The 18687-nt window shown below is 34.1% G+C and overlaps 1 protein-coding gene across 3 annotated transcripts in view; it reads left to right on the forward strand.

The window, feature by feature from the left end:
• The window catches only part of SHOC2 (SHOC2 leucine rich repeat scaffold protein), a 46953-nt gene extending 31522 nt beyond the window's left edge, over positions 1–15431 (forward strand). For 2 of the 3 annotated variants that reach the window (XM_036438975.2, XM_036438974.1), the window contains exons 5-9: positions 4310–4498; positions 8498–8620; positions 10525–10662; positions 11530–11647; positions 13352–15431. In XM_036438975.2, coding sequence (XP_036294868.1) covers positions 4310–4498; positions 8498–8620; positions 10525–10662; positions 11530–11647; positions 13352–13560 — 777 coding nt within the window. In that variant the 3' untranslated portion in view covers positions 13561–15431. The remainder of the gene's footprint in view (positions 1–4309; positions 4499–8497; positions 8621–10524; positions 10663–11529; positions 11648–13351) is intronic. The other variant, XM_045582075.1, reaches the window with a different exon arrangement.
• The last annotated feature ends 3256 nt before the right edge of the window (positions 15432–18687 follow it).

Raw genomic sequence — 18687 nt, forward strand, 5'->3', positions numbered from 1 at the left:
AAGTTATTACCTGCTTGTGCAATATTATTAAAGCCTATTTTGCATCTGGCAGTCACTAAAATGTGTTGTTGTTTTTTTTAACATATTAATTTTAATTTGGGTTTGGTTGATTGTATTAGAAAAATATTTTTACTTATTTTACTCAAATTAATTGGAAAAGATACTTTAAAAAATCCTTTTCAACTTGATAATATTTTTACTCTTGCCTTTCCTTCTTTTGCTACATACTATTTTAGCATACCCAGCAATTTGTATGTTTGCTTATGGTTATTCAGCATAAATTATAGTATTCTAACATAGAAAAGAATGGAATAGTGGACTAATTGATTGAGTAAGCTTTTGCAAAGTATTTTTTCTCAACAATTAAAAATATAAGTGGCCCTATTTTTCGACGATAGCTAGTTTTTCTGTGATGTTTGTGTATGTATATTTGAATTAAGAATAAAGATGCTTGGGTGAATATGTTTCAGATTTATGCTTTGATTTTGAAAGAAGAGTTTAGATGAAGCTATAGGTTTATAGCAGTTAGTTTACATAATAAATATATTAAATTTATTTGTTTCTTAGGGATATAGAAATAAAATAGCACCTATTAATTTAGCTCATTAATCTGGGTATTTGAGATTTCAGAAAGTGGCTTGGTCAGAGTACAGAAATGAGTTTCCCAGAATTGTTGTTTCTACTGTAGTGGGCCAGTGACCACTAAAACTATTATGATATCTCACCTGTGGCAAAGATTATCATTGTTAGCAGCAGTTAAAGTGGGATAAGGAATAGAATCCACAGATTGTAGATAGAGCTCTGACAACTAGACTGTCTGGACTTTTGTGTTTCTGATATATGGTAATTTAAAATGATCATAATGAGTGAGATTCTCCTGTTTAATGTCATCATCCCCTTTTCTAAAAGTGATTCATATCCATAATAAGACAAATAATTAGCACATTAATTAGACCTTGTTGGGATGCTTTTTGGGTGTGATTTATGAGTTTAAGTAAGATTGACTGCTTTTACAACTTCACTGTGCCTAAATATAAAGACTAGGTATATATCAAATTTCACAGTGAGAAATTAAAACATTTATTTATATATTTAGTCTTACTGTCAGTGAAGGGAAACTAATAATTATTGGGTTCCTCTTAGGATACAGAGATTGTGAAAAGTACTTTCATAAATAATATTTTGTGAGTGAAAAAAGCAATGATTTATTTTTGATAGAATTACAAAGAGAACAGCTCTCTTCTGTTGGGCTATGGAAGAAGGGCTGGCCTATTTTCAGGTGGAGAAGCTATGAGAGTTTTGATTGACGTCCAAATACGGGAAAGCATTGAATCTTATTTAAATACAGTACATGTGCTTTGTAAGAGCATATTTCTAATGCAAATATCTAATTAGTTGTGTTTATCATACATACAAAAAGGAAGACAAAATCTAGACATTTAAGCTGGGATAGGCAAGAAAATCAGGAAAGTGCTTTCTCATTGGGGGCTTTCATATTGCTGAAAGTAGAACTGACAAAATGATTATATATTTTGCTATTTGAAGACTGAAAATGGGCTAGTTTTAATGTGGACATAAGGAAGAGTAGTGTAATGCTTAAGGAATAAGGCTAGGTGCTCTATATGTATTAATGCATTTAAATCTATTATAATCTGAATTTTGGGGGTATTCTTATAAAATAGGTGGGGAAATAAGACAAGAGAAGTTATGTTTCTGGACAGATTTGTTACATATTTTTTTGGGAATATGGTGAGATATATATTGATTATTTAATTAACTTACCAAAGGTCACAAAACTGGTGATTATCTAAGATGGGAACTTAGATGTGTCAGACTCTAAAGCAATGATAACCCAAAAGCTTCACCATGTGATCTAAGAATGAAAGATTTGAGAGCTGCCTTCTTGCTGCCCCTTTTCAAATATTCTCAGATTTGAACATTTTAAAATAGAAGAATGCCAATTCAATAAAGTAATTAGCCTAACAAGAATAACATTTTTGCCATGGGACTCAATAAAACTCCTTTATTTTAAAAAAAGTATGATATAGACATTTTTCCTGAATGGACTGCTATACAAAACTCCCTCACCACTCTTATCTGTACTTTTCCTTTTATCTGTGTACACCAGTAGACAAATGTTGAGTAGCTTCTCAACGTTCAGTATAAAGAACAAGTTTCAGTTCACTATATAATTATACCCTTAATTATATAGTTATTTCATTCCTTCAGCTGGCCATGCAAAAAAACTCCCACCTCAAGTGCTGAGTCTTCAGTTTCCTCGTGGTGGACAGCTAACATTTGAGCATTATTTAAAGCACACATACCCATGCACATTTCACACTGCTTGTTTTATCCCTGCTTGGGCTTTTATTTCAGTGTTTTACTTCTCTAAATATTTAAATTTTTTTTCTTCCTATAAAATTTATGTCACTCTTAGTCTCCTTACTGATTTTCCAGTATTTCTCATCTTTTCTTTCAGTTTAAGTAGAGAAGGGACTTAAAATTTAAGTACTTACTACATGCTAGATGTTGTAAAATTACATATGTATTTTATTTCTTTAAAAAATCTTTACTACAACCTATAAAATAAGGCACCATCATTTGCAAATGACTAAAACTAAGGTTCAGAGTAATAACTTGTCCAAATCACAAGCTCCTAAAGGATAGAGTAGGATTCAAAAGTGTTTTATAGCCTATACCGGTGTTTCTCAGCATTAATGAACATACAGATCACCTGAGAATCTTAGGATTTATGATTCTGCAAGGGTGGGCTATAAGACTCTGCATTTTTAACAAGCTCCCAGGGGATGCTGATTTTCTTTTCCTTGAACCAGAATTTGAATAGCAAGAGCCTATCTATCTATCTATCTATGAGCCTAATGTGCTAATTGTCCGACCATTTGACGGGTTGCTATGACATGCACTGACCATTGGGGGCAGACCCTCTGGGGACTGGGGACCGAACATAACAGTCCCTCCCCAACCCCAATTATGTACCAGAAGGCTCCCTTAGCCTGGCCTTCACCCTCTCGCAATTTGGGACCCCTCGGGGGATGTCAGAGCCAGTTTGGTCCAATCTCAGCAGACCAGGCCAAGGAACCCCACCGGTGCATGAATCCATGCACTGGGCCTCTAGTTCTCAATGTGTTATTATATAGGGTTAGGGTTAGAGTGTGATTTATTTCTCTAAAAATGTCTCTAATTTATTTATTTCATTCTTAATAGCAGAAATTCTTTTGTAATACTTAAACATCTAACACTGGTTACATGGTAGAAGGCTGAAGTAAGGAGATAAGGGGATAGTGGGATTATGTGCTTAATAAATACATACTTGATAGGTGCATATTCCCTCAGAAATTTTACCATGTGGAGAAGCAATCTATACTAATAAAAGGGTAATATGCTAATTAGACCAAGAGTCCTTCTGGGAAAACTTCTGGACAAAGCATGGTGGTGGGGCTGAGGCAGAGGCAGTTGGGACGATCAGGCTGGCACAGGGAGGGGGTCAGTTGGGGGTGAGCAGGGCAGTGGGGGGGGGCAGTTGGGGGCAGGCCAGCCAGCAGGGGTTGGGGGGGGCAGTTGGGGGCATTTAGGGGTGATCAGGCCAGCAGGCAGAGTGTTTAGAGTGATCAGGCAGATAGGCCTGTGAATGGTTAGGTGCCAGCAGTCCTGGGTAGTGAGAAGGATGTCCCCCAAGGGAAGACATATTGGAGAGGGTGCAGGCTGGGCTGAGGGACACCCCCCTCCTTCCCCCATGCATGAATTTTGTGCACCACTAGTGTATTATATAATACCAGGAAGTATATTCATCTTCTGAATTTAATATTCCTAAAAGGAACCATTAAATTACTAAATAACTGGTTAGTCTATGCCAGGCATTATCTTAATAATATAGAGATAGGTACTTAACAAAGACCTGGAAAGGATTGATCTCAAGCAAATGGCAGGACTGGGACTGACTGATACCAAAGTTTCTGTTCTCTAGAGGTCTCAAACTGGCCACTCATGAAGCACCTCTACCCCACATAGGTATTTTCTTTATAGAGAAATTTAAATACATTGAGCCAAAGAATAAAAAACAGAAGATTTCCTATAAGTAAATGAATTTGCTGTTTCTTGCAAAATCTGAAAACCTGACTATATTCATTCCATATTTCTTCAAGGAACAGTTAGCTAAAATTGAGTAGTGACTGTCACTCTCCATGAGGCATCACAGAACAGACCAACTAGTCTCTATCATTTCTTTCCTGCAAGCCCTTTAATCTTTTTACAGTTCTAATTCTTATATTTTATTTTATTTTTTTTACAGAGTCTTTTATCAAGTCTTGTGAAACTGAATAGTTTGACCTTAGCTAGAAATTGCTTCCAGTTATATCCAGTAGGTGGTCCATCTCAGTTTTCCACCATTTATTCTCTCAACATGGAACACAATCGGATCAATAAAATTCCATTTGGAATTTTCTCCAGAGCAAAAGTATTAAGTAAGCTGAATATGAAGGTAAGCTTCTGTTTGTAATAGGGAAAAAAAGCTATGTGACTAGCACTTCTACTAATATTTGTTTTCTCTATCAGTGTAGAAATGGGTATTTGCTTCTTGCCATGGGGGCTAAACTGATAATAAGGATATTTCAGGGCAATTTGTATTAGATAACAAATATCTTAGAACCATGCATACCCTTAGCAGTTTGTCCTAAAGAAGATCCTATCAAGTGTTCATAAAAGTGTAACTGTAGGGATATTTATTGCAGAACTTTCTATTTAATTGGTAGCAACTTATAATATTATAGAGATTTCATTTTTTAAAAGTACTGTAGGCATATTTTATTTTATTGTACTTTGCTTCATTATACTTTTCAGATACTGTGTTTTTTGACAAATTGAAAGTTGTAGCAACCTTGCATTAAGCAAGTCTGTCCATGCCATTTTTCCAACATTATTTGCTTACTTCATGTCTCTGTATAAAATTTTGGAAATTCTTGCAATATTTCAAACTTTTAAATGATATTTGATATAGTAATCTGTGATGAGTAACCTTTGTTGTTACTGTTGTAGTTGTTTTGGGGTGCCACACATCACACTCATATAAAACGGCAAACTTAATTGATAAATGCTGTGTGTGTGTTCTGACTGCTTCACTGTCCTTCGTTCCCTCATCTCTTTCCCACTCCCTATTTCCTAAGAGACAACAATATTGAAATTAAGCCATTTAATAACCTTATAGTGGCCTCTAAGTGTTCAGGTAAAATGAGTTTCATGTTTCTCACTTTAAAATTAAACGCTGGAAAGGAATAAACCTAGTGAGGAAGGCATGTTGAAAGCTGAGATAAGCTGGAAGTTAGGCTCCTTGTGCCAGTTGAGTGTAACTAAAAATGAAAAGTTCTTGAAGGAAATTAAAAGTGCTACTCCAGTGAAAACATGAATGTTAAGAAAACAAAACAGCCTTATTGCTGATACAGAGAAAGTTTCAGTGGTCTGGATAGATCCAACCACCCACAACATTCCCTAGTAATAAACCAAAGCCAAACTCAGAGCAAGACCCTAACTCTTCAACTGTGAAGGCTGAGAGAGGTCGTAGGGAGGCTGCAGAAATTTATGTAATCAGTAAAAGCCTAAGCGACCCTTATGGTGGACCTGTCGCAATGATGCACACTGACCACCAGGGGGAGCCGCTCAACGCAGGAGCTGCCTCCTGGTGGTCAGTTTGCTCCCATAGGAGAGCGCAGCAGTGTTGGTGGGAGCCTCTCCTGCCTCCGTGCCAGTGCTAAGGAGCAGCGAGCATAAGGAGCGGCTAGCAGGCGGACTGTGAGAGGGCGCAGGCCGGGCTGAAACCCCTCCACCCTTGCCTCACGAATTTTGTGCCCGGGTTTCTAGTCCTTTATGAAAGGAAGAGTTCATTGATGTGGCAAACTTCATTGCTCTTATTTTAAGATATTGCCACAGCCACACCAAGCTTCAGCAGCCATCACCCTTACAGTGAACATTTAGGTAAGACCCTCTACCAGCAAAAAGACTATATCACTTGCTGAAGACCCAAATTATGCTTAGCATTTTTAATAGTAAAGTATTTTTAAATTAAGGTATGTACATTGTTTTTTAGACATAGTGCTATTACACACTTAATAGACTACAGTGTAGTGCAAACAATTTTGTGCACTGGGAAACAAAAAAAAAATACATGTAACTTATTAAAGCATTACTTGCTTTATTGTGGTAGTCTGGAACCAAACCTTCAATATCTCTCAGGTATGTCTCTGTATCTTCAATAGAATACTATGAAGCTATTAAAAAATAATACTTTGGTTTAATAGTAATTACCAGTTGAAGCATTCTCAATTTATTAAGTACAAAAAGTTAAAGCATACAGGACTTTCCATACATATATTTTTAAAAACTGTTTTTAATGTGCTTAATTATATATGAAATATCTATAGTTTTATATACATGTATAAGTTAGTGTAGATAACAAATATAGTGTTTATCTTTGAATATCAGAATTATTTTTGGGCATCTTTAGTTTCTTTTTGCTTATCCATATTCTACAGTGAATGAGTTTTACATTTGTAATAAGGAAAAAAGTTTATTATAAAAGGAGGAAAGAAATGAAAAATTAATTGTTTGGTGATTTAATTTGTAGTGAACAAACTTTAGGGCCAGAGGAGATAGATAAATTGGCCACATAACTAAATCATGGCTGAGGTGGGAATTCAGGAAACCTATATTTCAAGCTTAAGTAATAGTGTTCTTTCTTTTGTGTCATAATACATCCTTTTGTCTTTGATGAACCATTTCAACATAATTATGGTTTTTTCAACTGCAGTCTCAATTCTGTCTATGCTTTTTCATAAATATACTTATTCTTTATGATAATTCTTTGGAAGTATATAATAAATGAACTAGTGGAAATTCAAAATAATCTTACAGTCTTAAGCAGGTATAAAAGTTACTGTTATCCAGTCTGGTTATATGCGGTAATGGCTTTAATCTGATGTTCAGTTTGTAATAAGAGGTTTAGAACACAGTCTACGTAGGTGTTCATTAGTTTTTGCATTTGATTATACTTTTTATGGATATGATGTTAATATAATATGTTAGCTTGAAAAAGCCTGTGTGTATTTTTTTTTTTTCAGTAAAATTTTGCTTAGAGCTTTGTCTTAATTTTTCTTCAAAATTATAATGGTTAGCAAAAGTTTTTCTTGAAAGAAGGCAAATAAAGCCTGACATTTTCCTGTTCATATTAGCACAGTAATAGTTTTTAAAATGAAAATGTTTTTAGCATTCTATTAACTATCAGTAGTTTGGGTATCAATAGGTCATAAGTTTAAATGTTAAAATTAATAGGTAATGGTTATAATGTAATAAAAGAAAAACTTGGTTTTCAAATGAATGTTTGCTACTTGGGATTTCTCTTATAAATAGTTTTGTGTAAAATAATCATTGTATATTGCAAAAAAAGTTTTTAAATACAGATGAACAAAAAGGACATAAAATGATCCACTAATGAGAGGTAGGATCACTGGTAACATATTGGCATATATCATTGATACCCACCTGGGACTGATGGTCCGCTCTCAATACCAATACCCCCAACATAACGACAGTGTGGTAAGAGTTGTCATTGATGAAAATGTGTTCTATAAATGAATATGAGGAAGCAGAAAAAAATAATGAATCATTGGCATATATTTCACTTATCTTCTGTGTATAGCTATATCTAATTTTTAAAATTAGAATCACACTATTTCATCAGTTGTTTTCAGTGATAAATATTTTTTTGTCATCTTTTGGACTTTTAAAGTAAAATTGTGGATACTTAATATTTAATGGTTTAATTTGCTGCCTTATTAAGACTTTTTCCCTCTCGTACTTTATTGCTCAGCATTTCTAGAATTGCTGTGGTTATCTAGTTTCCTTATAGGCCCTTATTAGATGTTTATTCTTTCACTGTGTTCATGAGCATCCACCTTTTATTCAGTGATTTCTATACATTATTGTAAAATGGGGAAAACATCCACTGGGACCTTTGAAATCTCTTGTTGGTTTATTCAGGCGTCTTCAAACTACGCCCCGCGGGCCACATGCGGCCCGCAGAGGAGTCTGATCCGGCCCGCTAGGTTTTTTGGGCAGTGAGTGCAGCCGAGGTGTTACAGTAGGAATTAGTAGTTCATATAGTCCGGCCCTCCAGCTCTCTGAGGGACCGTGATCTGGCCCCCACTTTAAAAAGTTTGAGGACCCCTATATACCATACTATGGTATATTTTTTTCTATAGCCAATACAGATAATCACATAGAGAACAAACTTCCAGTTTTACCTCAAAACAAAAACCTAACTATTGTATGAAAAACTTTGAAGGTTTAGACTTTTTATTGCTTTTTGTTCTTTATTTGTTATCAAGAAAAGGGAATAAGTTTTCTGTTTCAGAATTCTCTTTCCATTGGATAGTATATGGAACTTTGTTTTTATGGTTATACTTTAGATGCTTCTTTTTGTCTTTGTTAGGACAATCAGTTGACATCACTTCCCTTGGATTTTGGAACTTGGACCAGTATGGTAGAATTGAATTTAGCCACTAATCAGCTCACAAAGATCCCTGAGGATGTGTCTGGTCTTGTTTCTCTTGAGGTGTGTATAAAAGAGCATTTAGAACTCCTTCAATCCTTCTGCATTACCTCACTTACAAAGTTTCCAATTAAAATAAGCAATTTCTATTTGAGTGAAGATCATAATTAGAAATGTTAGGGCTCTCTTAAACATACAAACCCATTAGGATGATGAAATGTTGACTTAGTCTGGTCAGTGCTACTGAATTACTCTTGCCCATTAAAAGTTGGTAGGTTTGAGTGCTGTAAAAGTTTTCTAAGACTTAGCATTTTTTAAAAAAAAAATAGCATTTTTTAGAATATATTTTCCCCCTTAATTGTATAAGAACTCTGCATCATTGTGTATCAAAATAATTATGGATTCCTCAGATTGGCATTTAGAACCTTTTATGCAATTCTGGCCTACTTTTCCATCCTAATTATCTACCTACTCTTTTATTTACTACTTACAATAGATTATTTTCTTTTTTGGATACACATGCATATTTCTAGCTCTGTATGTTTAGTCTTATTCTTCTCAATATCGAGGATGCCCTCTCCTTATTACCTTCTTTTTCCTTTTAAAATTCTTTTCTGGAATTAAAGGTCCATCTTATTGTCACCTCCTTAGTCAAGCATGATTTCACCTGCCTCTGAGACCCTATTATTTTCATTCTTTTCATGAGAAAGTTTACTAATAGTAAATACATATTTTAAAATTGTTTTTTTAATATCCTGGTTTTCTAAAAACATGATTTTTTCTTTTCATCATTATGATTATTTCTAAATATATTTTTATTGATTTCAGAGATAAAGGGCGAGGGAGAGAGGGATAGAAACATCAATGATGAGAGAGAATCATTGATTGGCTGCCTCTTGCATGCACCCTACTGGAGATTGAGCCCACAACCTAGGCACGTGTCCTTGACCAGAATTGAACTTGGGACTTTCAGTTTATAGGTCAGTGTTCTATCCACTGAGCCAAATTGGTTAGGGCTTATTTTATTTTATTTTTTTTTATTTAGTCAGGTGAAAGTATGATATAATGGTTAAAAGAATGAGCTTTTAAGCCAAACAGATCTGAGTACAATTTCACTTTTATTTCTATTTATGGATTTAAACTTCCCAAGTATCATTTTCCTCACCTGTGAAATGGAGATAATATGTAGTATTTTTCTTGTAAGGTTATAGTTGATACATTCAGTATAGTGCCCTGCAATTAGTAAACTCAGTAAATGATAACTGCTATTATTATTTTCTTGGTCTAATTGTATATGGTTATATTATTGTGGATAGTATAACTTTGAAGGAAATACATTTGCATAAAAAATTAACCAGAACCTTATGTAGATTTTTCCTATTAGTTTCCTTTTCACTATCCCCATACCCAGTGTTGTTTCTCTACATCTATTGTAATATCTCTGAGAACAAGGACTATCTTCTTCAACCTTTTTCCCCTCTTCAGTATATTGTTGGATATCTTGCAATGTAAATAAATATACCACAAATAATAACTGGTGGGTAAATGTAGGCAGTTTAAGAAGTCAGTTGTTACCTTCCTTAAATGATAGCTTGTAAGGGGTTTGAATAAATAACTGGTTTCCTAGTAGACATTTGTAACTATCAGAATACCATTAACTATATGAATCTTGCTATAAGTAGTTAGTAATTGTATGTATTTTTAAGTTAATAATTATATACATTTTCAATTGAAAGAAATTGTTTTGCTTACTTTAGTTTCGACTTAAATAAAATCCATTTTTCCAATAACTATGGTGATTTTTCTTTTTTAGAATAGTAAGTTATTTTTTGTATATTTATTTGAACATTAGTCTTACTACTCAGTGTTTAAAAAATTAGCATTGCTTAATAAATTTTAAGCCACATAGTGGTAATGTATGATTCCATTTTATGAGTTGCCAAATACTATCAATAATTTCTTCCTAGGTTCTGATATTATCAAACAATCTTCTAAAGAAGCTTCCCCATGGTCTTGGAAACCTTAGGAAGTTAAGAGAGCTGGATCTAGAGGAGAACAAATTGGAATCCTTGCCAAATGAAATTGCTTATCTTAAGGATTTACAGGTAAAACATTATCCTAATGATTTTATAGTTATACTAGAGGCCTGGTGCACAAAATTTGTGCATGGGGTGGTTTGGGGGGGCAGTGACCCTCAGTCCAGCCTGCACCTTCTCCAATCTGGGACATCCCTTCTCACAATCCAGAACTGCTGGCTCCCAAGTGCTCACCTGCCTGCCTTCCTGATTGCCACAAACCGGTTCTGCCTGTGAAGTCCTGGTCACCCCTTACTGCCCTCCCCTGTAGGCATGGTCATCCCTAACTGCTCTCCCCTGCAGGGCTGGTCCCCCCAACTGCTATCCCCTGCAGGCCTGCCGCGCCCCCCCCCCCCCCCAACTGCCCTTCCCTGCTGGCCCAGTTGCCCCCAACTTCTCTCCTCTGCTGGCTTGGCCTGGTCACCCCTAACTGCCCTCCCTTGCAGGCTTGTTTGCCCCCAACTGCCCTCCCTTGCAGGCCTGGTCCCTCCCAACTGCCCTCCCCTGCTGGCAATCTGTGGTGGCCATCTTGTGTCCACATGGAGTCAGCCACCTTGTGTGTGGGAGTGACAGTCAATTTGCATATTACACTTTTATTAGATAGGATAATTAAAGCTTTTAGATGCATTCCAAATTGCTCATTTTTCTTAAAAATTTGATCTTGGACCAGATAGATTTTCCTATTATAGCTTTAGAGCTGTGTTTTATGTTCATTTAATATGTTTTCTTTTGTCTTCCTAACAAATGATATTTTTTGAAAGAAAAACTTATTCTTATCCTGTCCACTCTAATTTCTCTGTTTGCTTATGCTATTGGTTTAGTAGATATTTAGTTCTAAATTTACATCAGTTGTTGGAAATATACATGTAACCATCTTTTCTTAAATTGATCTTTCAGAAATTAGTCTTGACAAACAACCAGTTGACCACTCTTCCCAGGGGCATTGGTCACCTTACCAATCTCACACATCTAGGCCTTGGAGAGAACCTGCTTACTCATCTTCCTGAGGAAATTGGTATGAAACCTTTGGATGCTTGATTCTGTACTAATAATTTGCTCCTTCAAGAAGTAGTTCAGATAATTATGTCAAATCTGTTTTTGTCAACCTCAAGCAGACTTAAGGTGTTTTTGTTTTTAGTTTGTGTTTTTTAATAAAGCGCTAGTAGTTAGTGGGTTGGTTGGTTTTGGTTAGGTTTCTTCATAGGGGGAATATTGTGTTTGAGAAAGTTTTAGCATACTTATGTTCTAATAGGTATAACCTTAATTTCAAAGAGTTATTTCATGTTTCTTCTAAATTTAAAAATTACACAGGCTTGCTTTAAACTAATAATATCTTATGCCCAAAGGACATTTCCTTATGAGGTTTTAGAATTAATAATAGTATTTTATTAATATTGATATTTGAGAATACTTTAGAATTTTCTAAGTTTTCTTTAAATATCTATTAACATAACCACCTTGAGTTTGAGGCAGTGCAAGTTGTATTCCCATTTTATGAAAAGAGTTGATTGAAGTCACAAAATAATTTTTAAATTAGTAATTTTATGTATTATGTCTTCCATCTATATCATGCTGTTCCATTGGCACTATAGATTAGTGGTGAAGAATGGTTTTGAAGTAAAATAGACAACTTGAAATTTGGCTTTATGGCTTTAAATAAAGCCATAAAGCCAAATTTCAGGTTTCCTGTCGTAAAATAAAGATAATAATAGTAACTTCTCATAGCATTCTCTGAATATTAAATAAACTATTAAGTGTAAACAGATCTATTACTCAGTAGCCATTATTTTTATTCTTCTACATACCACTATCAAATATCACAAATTTTGAAGTTGAAAAATTGGCAAAACATGAGGCAACTTTACACTTTTATTTCTAGTGTATTTATGCAGCTGGCCTCATGCAGTTGCTGGAAACATTTGCCTAGAAAGTATGAGTATCCTACGTCTAAGAAAAAAATTAAAAATACTGTATAAATTGATTTTTGGCTGGCTTTTAAATATGTGATGCCTGATTCTTGTGGTTCAGTGGTTGAGCATCAACCTATGAACCAGGAGATCAGTTTCATGCCCCTGGCACTGCCTCGGTTGCTGGCTCAGTCCCTAGGAGGGAGTGTGTAGGAGGCAGCCCATCAGTGATTCTCCCTAATCATTGATATATATATATATATATATATATATATATATATATATATATATCAATATATATATCCAATCACTCCCTCCTTCCTCCCTCCCTCCCTCCCCCTCTGAAATTAATAAAAATATTTAAAAAATAAATATGTGATGCCTTAGTGAAAGATTTATACCAACTAACAAAAACCTTTCCACATGAGAAATTGATACGAGAGATTGTCACATTGTTTACAACAGAAAAATGATTACAGGCACTGACTGTACAATAAACTTATCTCTGGAGTTAAGAAACACACACAAAAACCTCTCCAACCTTGAAAACCAGCCAAAAAGGAAGATTCTAATTTAACTGATGTGGAGTGTGACCTGGATATTGGCATTTTCCACATTTCTTCAGTTGATTTGAATATGCAATAAAGATTGAGACTCGCAGTTATAGAGTTTTAAAGTGAGGAGAAAAAAATAAGAGAAAATTGGTATTTCAGTACATACAATGCTCAGGACAGCATCATGCCATTGCATTTATTTTAGTAGTAACTAATTTTTTAAAAATAGTAATTTTTTTTGTTTTTTTTTTTAAACAGGTACACTGGAGAACCTAGAGGAACTGTATTTGAATGACAACCCCAACCTGCATAGCCTTCCCTTTGAGCTGGCTCTTTGCAGCAAGCTTTCAATCATGAGTATTGAGAACTGTCCACTCAGTCACCTTCCACCTCAGATTGTTGCTGGGGGTCCTTCTTTCATCATTCAGTTCTTAAAGATGCAGGGTCCATATCGTGCCATGGTCTGATACAAATCTGCTGGTCCCACACACTGTTCACAAATAGACTGCCATTAATGTTTCATATCTATACCTGTGTCTATTTATGTAGATATTGATATATTTGGCAGATTTATAAAGTCTGCATTACGTGTTTCTGCTAATAGAGGAATCATAGCCATTTAGATTTTTTTAAAAATTCTGTACAAAAGGCTTATATAAGTTTTCTTTGCTGAACTTGATGGATGTTTTCCTGTTGTGTAATATGCCAGTTTGCTCAAGACATTTGTATTGAATTTATTAAATTTAAGGGGCAGAGGTAGTACAGTTAGATATACTTTCTCTTAGCAAAAATTATGGGCAAATGATTTTGTTGCAACTTTTCATACACATTTTCCCCTTACCAGTTGTCAGATCTTTATAGTGTTATAGGCCCTGAAGGTAGAATTTTTCTTTAACTTATTTTGAAATTTGAGATTTAAATTTTATATATTGTTTACAGTCAGAGTAAATCACTGGATTTTTTGTTGTTATTGTTTTGATTTGCTCTGTTTTAATCAGTCAAATCTAGAGTTTATATTCTCTGCAAAGAATTTGCGTCAGCTGGTTTAAATATAAAAGATATTTGCTTTTTTGAAACAACTGGCAAAGTGAAAAGATAGTCAAAATTCTAGAATTCCTGTAATTGTGATTCTCTGATCAATTGTGAAGCAAAGTATTTGAATTGAGTCTTTTGGTTGGGGGGGAGGAGGGTATTGAGACCTTTTCTAGTATAAATATCTTTTCTTAAGTTTGGGGGAGCAGAAACTTGTACTGCAAAGGAGTTTTCATTCCTAAAAGTTGCAGGTCCACAAAAATAATAAAAATTTGGCAAAAAAAATATACACACACATTCTATATATGTATATACAATGCTATATAGATATGTATTTATTATATCATAAACTACAGTAGGTTTCTTTAAGGATTTCTCCCTAGCCTTGTACAATGAAAATGAATGTTTTTCTTTGAACACTGCAATATATGTTTCAAGGTTATTTAACAGTGTACTATGGTTTTATATCTTGACTTGCCTTGTACATCTTTCACTTCTGGAATATCTGCGTCTAAGCACAATATCTTCACACTGTGCTATATTGCTGCTGAACTAAATGCACTTTTCCCCACATGTGGGGCACTGGCTTCAAACAATTCAGTTCAGTACCATTGATTTTAATCTCATCTTTCTTGGTAGTTGTTAATATAGTTATGGAAAAGAGGCATATTGCATAGAAGCCATTGGTAGTTCAGTGGGAGTTCTGTAAGATGTGCCTGTGCTCTTTTTTTTTTTTTTTTTTTTTTTTTTTTTTTTTGCTTTACTGCTTTTAGTCTGGCAGTGTTGTAAATGCGTGCCCCTTATACAGTACTTTTACTTTTGATAGTGTCACTCTAAGTTGGTTTAATTTTTGAAGAGAGTCACAGAGCAAGTGCATTCTAGATGTCATTCTAAAAAACACATCCCATGTAATGAGTAACTATTATGTGTAATTACATATTGCTGCTTGGATTTCTTTTTTTATTTCCATTTAAATGGGCATTGTGTTTTAAAGAAAACCATTTTTGAATTAAGGCCATGATATTAAGATAGAAATTTGGGGCGTTGTTTTGCTTTCCCTGGTGCTCAAAATCAGGACTAAGTTTGAGGTGGAACCTATATTTGTAATTGGCAAATTTTTAAGGAGCAACTAAGAAATGGAAGGCAGGTGAAGATATAAAACCCTAGAATGCTTAAATGTGCTGTAAAATTATTGTAGATGTCACTGGATTTTACCAAGTAATATCCTTCTTTTCTCCCCAATCTACTGTGGCTTTTCAGTTAAAATTTTGTTTATAAAAGAAATTTGTTTATTACAGCTCTACCTGGAGCTTGTGTGTATGTGTGGTTTTTAAAAATGTTATATCCGGGGTGCTTATGTATTATGGTGGTGGAACTTGAACTTTAAAGGGAGTAATAACCTAATGTCTTTTTTGGGGGGGAGAGGGGAAGGGAGTATTGTTTCTTTACAATGAAAATAGATACTATTTTTTAAGCATTTTGATTACCCTACCTTAATTTACTAGTATATTGGTCTATAACAGATACAGAATGATCAAAATCTTACATGTAGAAGTGATGTTATAGGCAAATCATAGATAGCTGAGGAGTTATAAAATTTTTTAAGAAACATAAAATATATGTTCTGGGTATGGCTGCCACATTGTAAGAGTCCATGAATTTCATTACTTCTAACAAAAAACTAAAGTGGACTCTAATTGGGATATCCTTGTGAAATCAAAGTATTTAATATTCAAATTGAATGTAAGGGATATTGTTGACTACAGTGTGAGCTAATACTTTTCCTGTACTGCAGTAGGATTAACTAGCATATCCAAAATTTTTCTCTTAAAGAAAAGGTTTAGTCTTCTTATGAGGCGCAGTAAACTAAAAAAAAAAAAAAAGTCATAGAATGTTACATTGCTCTAAACTTTGCTTTTTTGTTGATATGTAGGGTAGAGCAAAAGTAGGTTTACAGTTTTTCATATGGAAGATAATACAATAATTAATAAATAATAATACAAGAATAAAATGTTTAATGTACTCACAACTGTAAACCTACCTTTGCCCCATCCTGTATAGTATCAAAACAGCGACTGTCAAACAGTCCTTTTGTGGTAGTTTAATACTTATAAAATTCCAAATGATTATTTCATACAGGAAGAAGTGGGGAGATGCTAACTAATTTATAAATTTGAAAGATAACAAATGAAAGCAGTAAAAAATAGAAATTCTTGAAGGAAAAAAACACATTTTATTTGTATTTGTATTAAAAGGTGGGTGATGCCATTGGAATGAGTTCTAAAAATGTGATTACATCTAATTTATCAAGTCTGAATCATTAAAAAAATGCACAAACTGTTATACATCACACTTTAGTCTTTCTCTGATAACACTTTTTATAACTTTTCATCTCAGTTATTGCTAAGCCATGTGTATTGAATCCAAATTTCAGCCTGCAGAATTTGTAATTGTTCATCAATAAGAGTAGGTAATGGCTTAAATGTATTAAATGGGACACTTTGAAATGGAAAGGGGGCACTACCAATCATTATATTGGGCTAACAACTGTACATCAGAACTGAATCTGGGAAATCAGGATATGTGGGTACTCTATTGCATGAGTAAGATTAAAGGAAAGCGAATGTCACAATCTAAAAATAAGCAGAAGAGTAAATTCCTGAAATTTTCAAATTTAAAATGAATAACTTGTAAGGAAAGGAAAGGTTTCCTTTTGCCTATAATAGAGGATAAAGTAGTATACCAATATCTAAAACTTTTTTCTTTATTCTTTTGGTTATTTTGGCCATTGAGAGCCAGTTGGGACAATTGGAAAATGTGACAATATTTTGAGAATTTGAATCTATAGAATTGTGACATTGATTTGGAATATTCTTAGATTAATAAAGTATGAGAATGTTTAATAAAATAGATACCAATATTTGGTTATTGAATAGAATGTCTTCTAAACCTGGTAACACTAACTCTAAGGAAACATTTGGTTTATTTTACACTTTAAAATATGTGTTTTTTTGGGGGAGGGGGGATTTTTAACTTTTAAAACTGAAGTTGTTGTTATAGAAACCTTATAGAACTTTATATACTTAATTATCCTGCTAACATTATACATTCTAAACATAAACTTTTTAATGTAAATACTTGTTAGTGTCAGGACTTTACCTTATCCAGATAGTAGTTTATCGTGTTTTACGTTGGGCTTTTCAAAGCTTGGGAGCAGGCAGTGTCCATTACTGAAAGCAGAACAGACAAGGCTGTCAGGTGCGGGTCTTGCAGGCTGTGCAGAGCTTATATTTGGGAGGGGCATAATTCAAACATGCATGCACAAAAACTGTCAAAAATATTACCTTCAAATTAGGCAATGTGAATGTCCAAATCTTTTTAAAAGTATCATGTGATTGAATATATGGTTACTTTAAATTTTCTTCTTGAGATTAGAGATAAGAATCTGAATGTTTGATTTTTTTTTTAATTTTTTTTTTTTTTTAGTTTTTATCAGTGATTTTGAAAAAACAATTAGAAAACTTAATCTTAATATATCTTAGGGAGTTTTGTGTAGTTTTAATCATTACCTGAGGATATTTTGTACATTTTTAGGGAGAGTGGAAAATAGGAAGGTTGGGGTAAAGAGAGAAACGTCAATGTGAGAGAGAGATGCTGATTGATTGCCTCCCGCATGAGCCCGACCAGGGCCAGGAATTGAACCTACAACTCAAATACATGCCCTTAAACAGGAATCAAACCCATGACCCAGTGTGCAGGCTGATGCTCTAACCATTTAGCAACACCGAGCAGGGCTATATCTTAGGGAATTTTAATACAGTGTTTAAGCATCTAAATGTCCAAATTTACTGTGACAGAAGTAACATTCAGAATGCTTGAAAATAGCCTTTTAGTTTCTGAAGTGTAGGCATACCATGTATGTGAGTACATATTTATGAATATGGGAGATAGTCAAAGCATAATGGAGAAAACAAATGAAGTGAACTTGTGTTTTAAATTAGGTGATTGATTTGTAATGAAGTTCCTTGTGTTGATTTTGGAGATCATTGTTTTGCTGAATTTTATTACAGATAATATGCCTTGTAAGTAGCACTATTTAGCATAAAATGTTTATCATATAGCTTGTCAAACATTTGCTATTGAGGTCACAGTCTAATGGATTTCACACATATTTGAGTAATCTATCGATACTTCTAAAAAATTAAGAACTGATTTCATTCAGAGCTCAATATTTCTAACCTCCAAACAAAGCACCTCCTGTTACTGCTTAATAAGGGCTATCCTGAGGCAATTGAGAATATGATTGCCTTTAAAAAAAATACTCATAGAATTTGGTTTATAGAAAATAAAATGTTAACATGAAGAGTTAGGGATGAACCTGGGTTTAGAATGTTTACCATTTTCCATTAAAATGATGACTTATTTTTTTACTTTTGTGAAACATCAGCTTATTTGCAAATAAGAAATCTATATGTTTTGGCCTTGTTATACACACTTCATGGAGATTGCATTTTCCAGCTTTTCTAATACATTTGAATGCCATGTAGTAAATGCCAGCTTTT

This window comes from Pipistrellus kuhlii, unplaced genomic scaffold (assembly GCF_014108245.1).
Source record: "Pipistrellus kuhlii isolate mPipKuh1 unplaced genomic scaffold, mPipKuh1.p scaffold_m20_p_15, whole genome shotgun sequence".
In the NCBI taxonomy this organism is placed as follows: Eukaryota; Metazoa; Chordata; class Mammalia; order Chiroptera; family Vespertilionidae; genus Pipistrellus; species Pipistrellus kuhlii.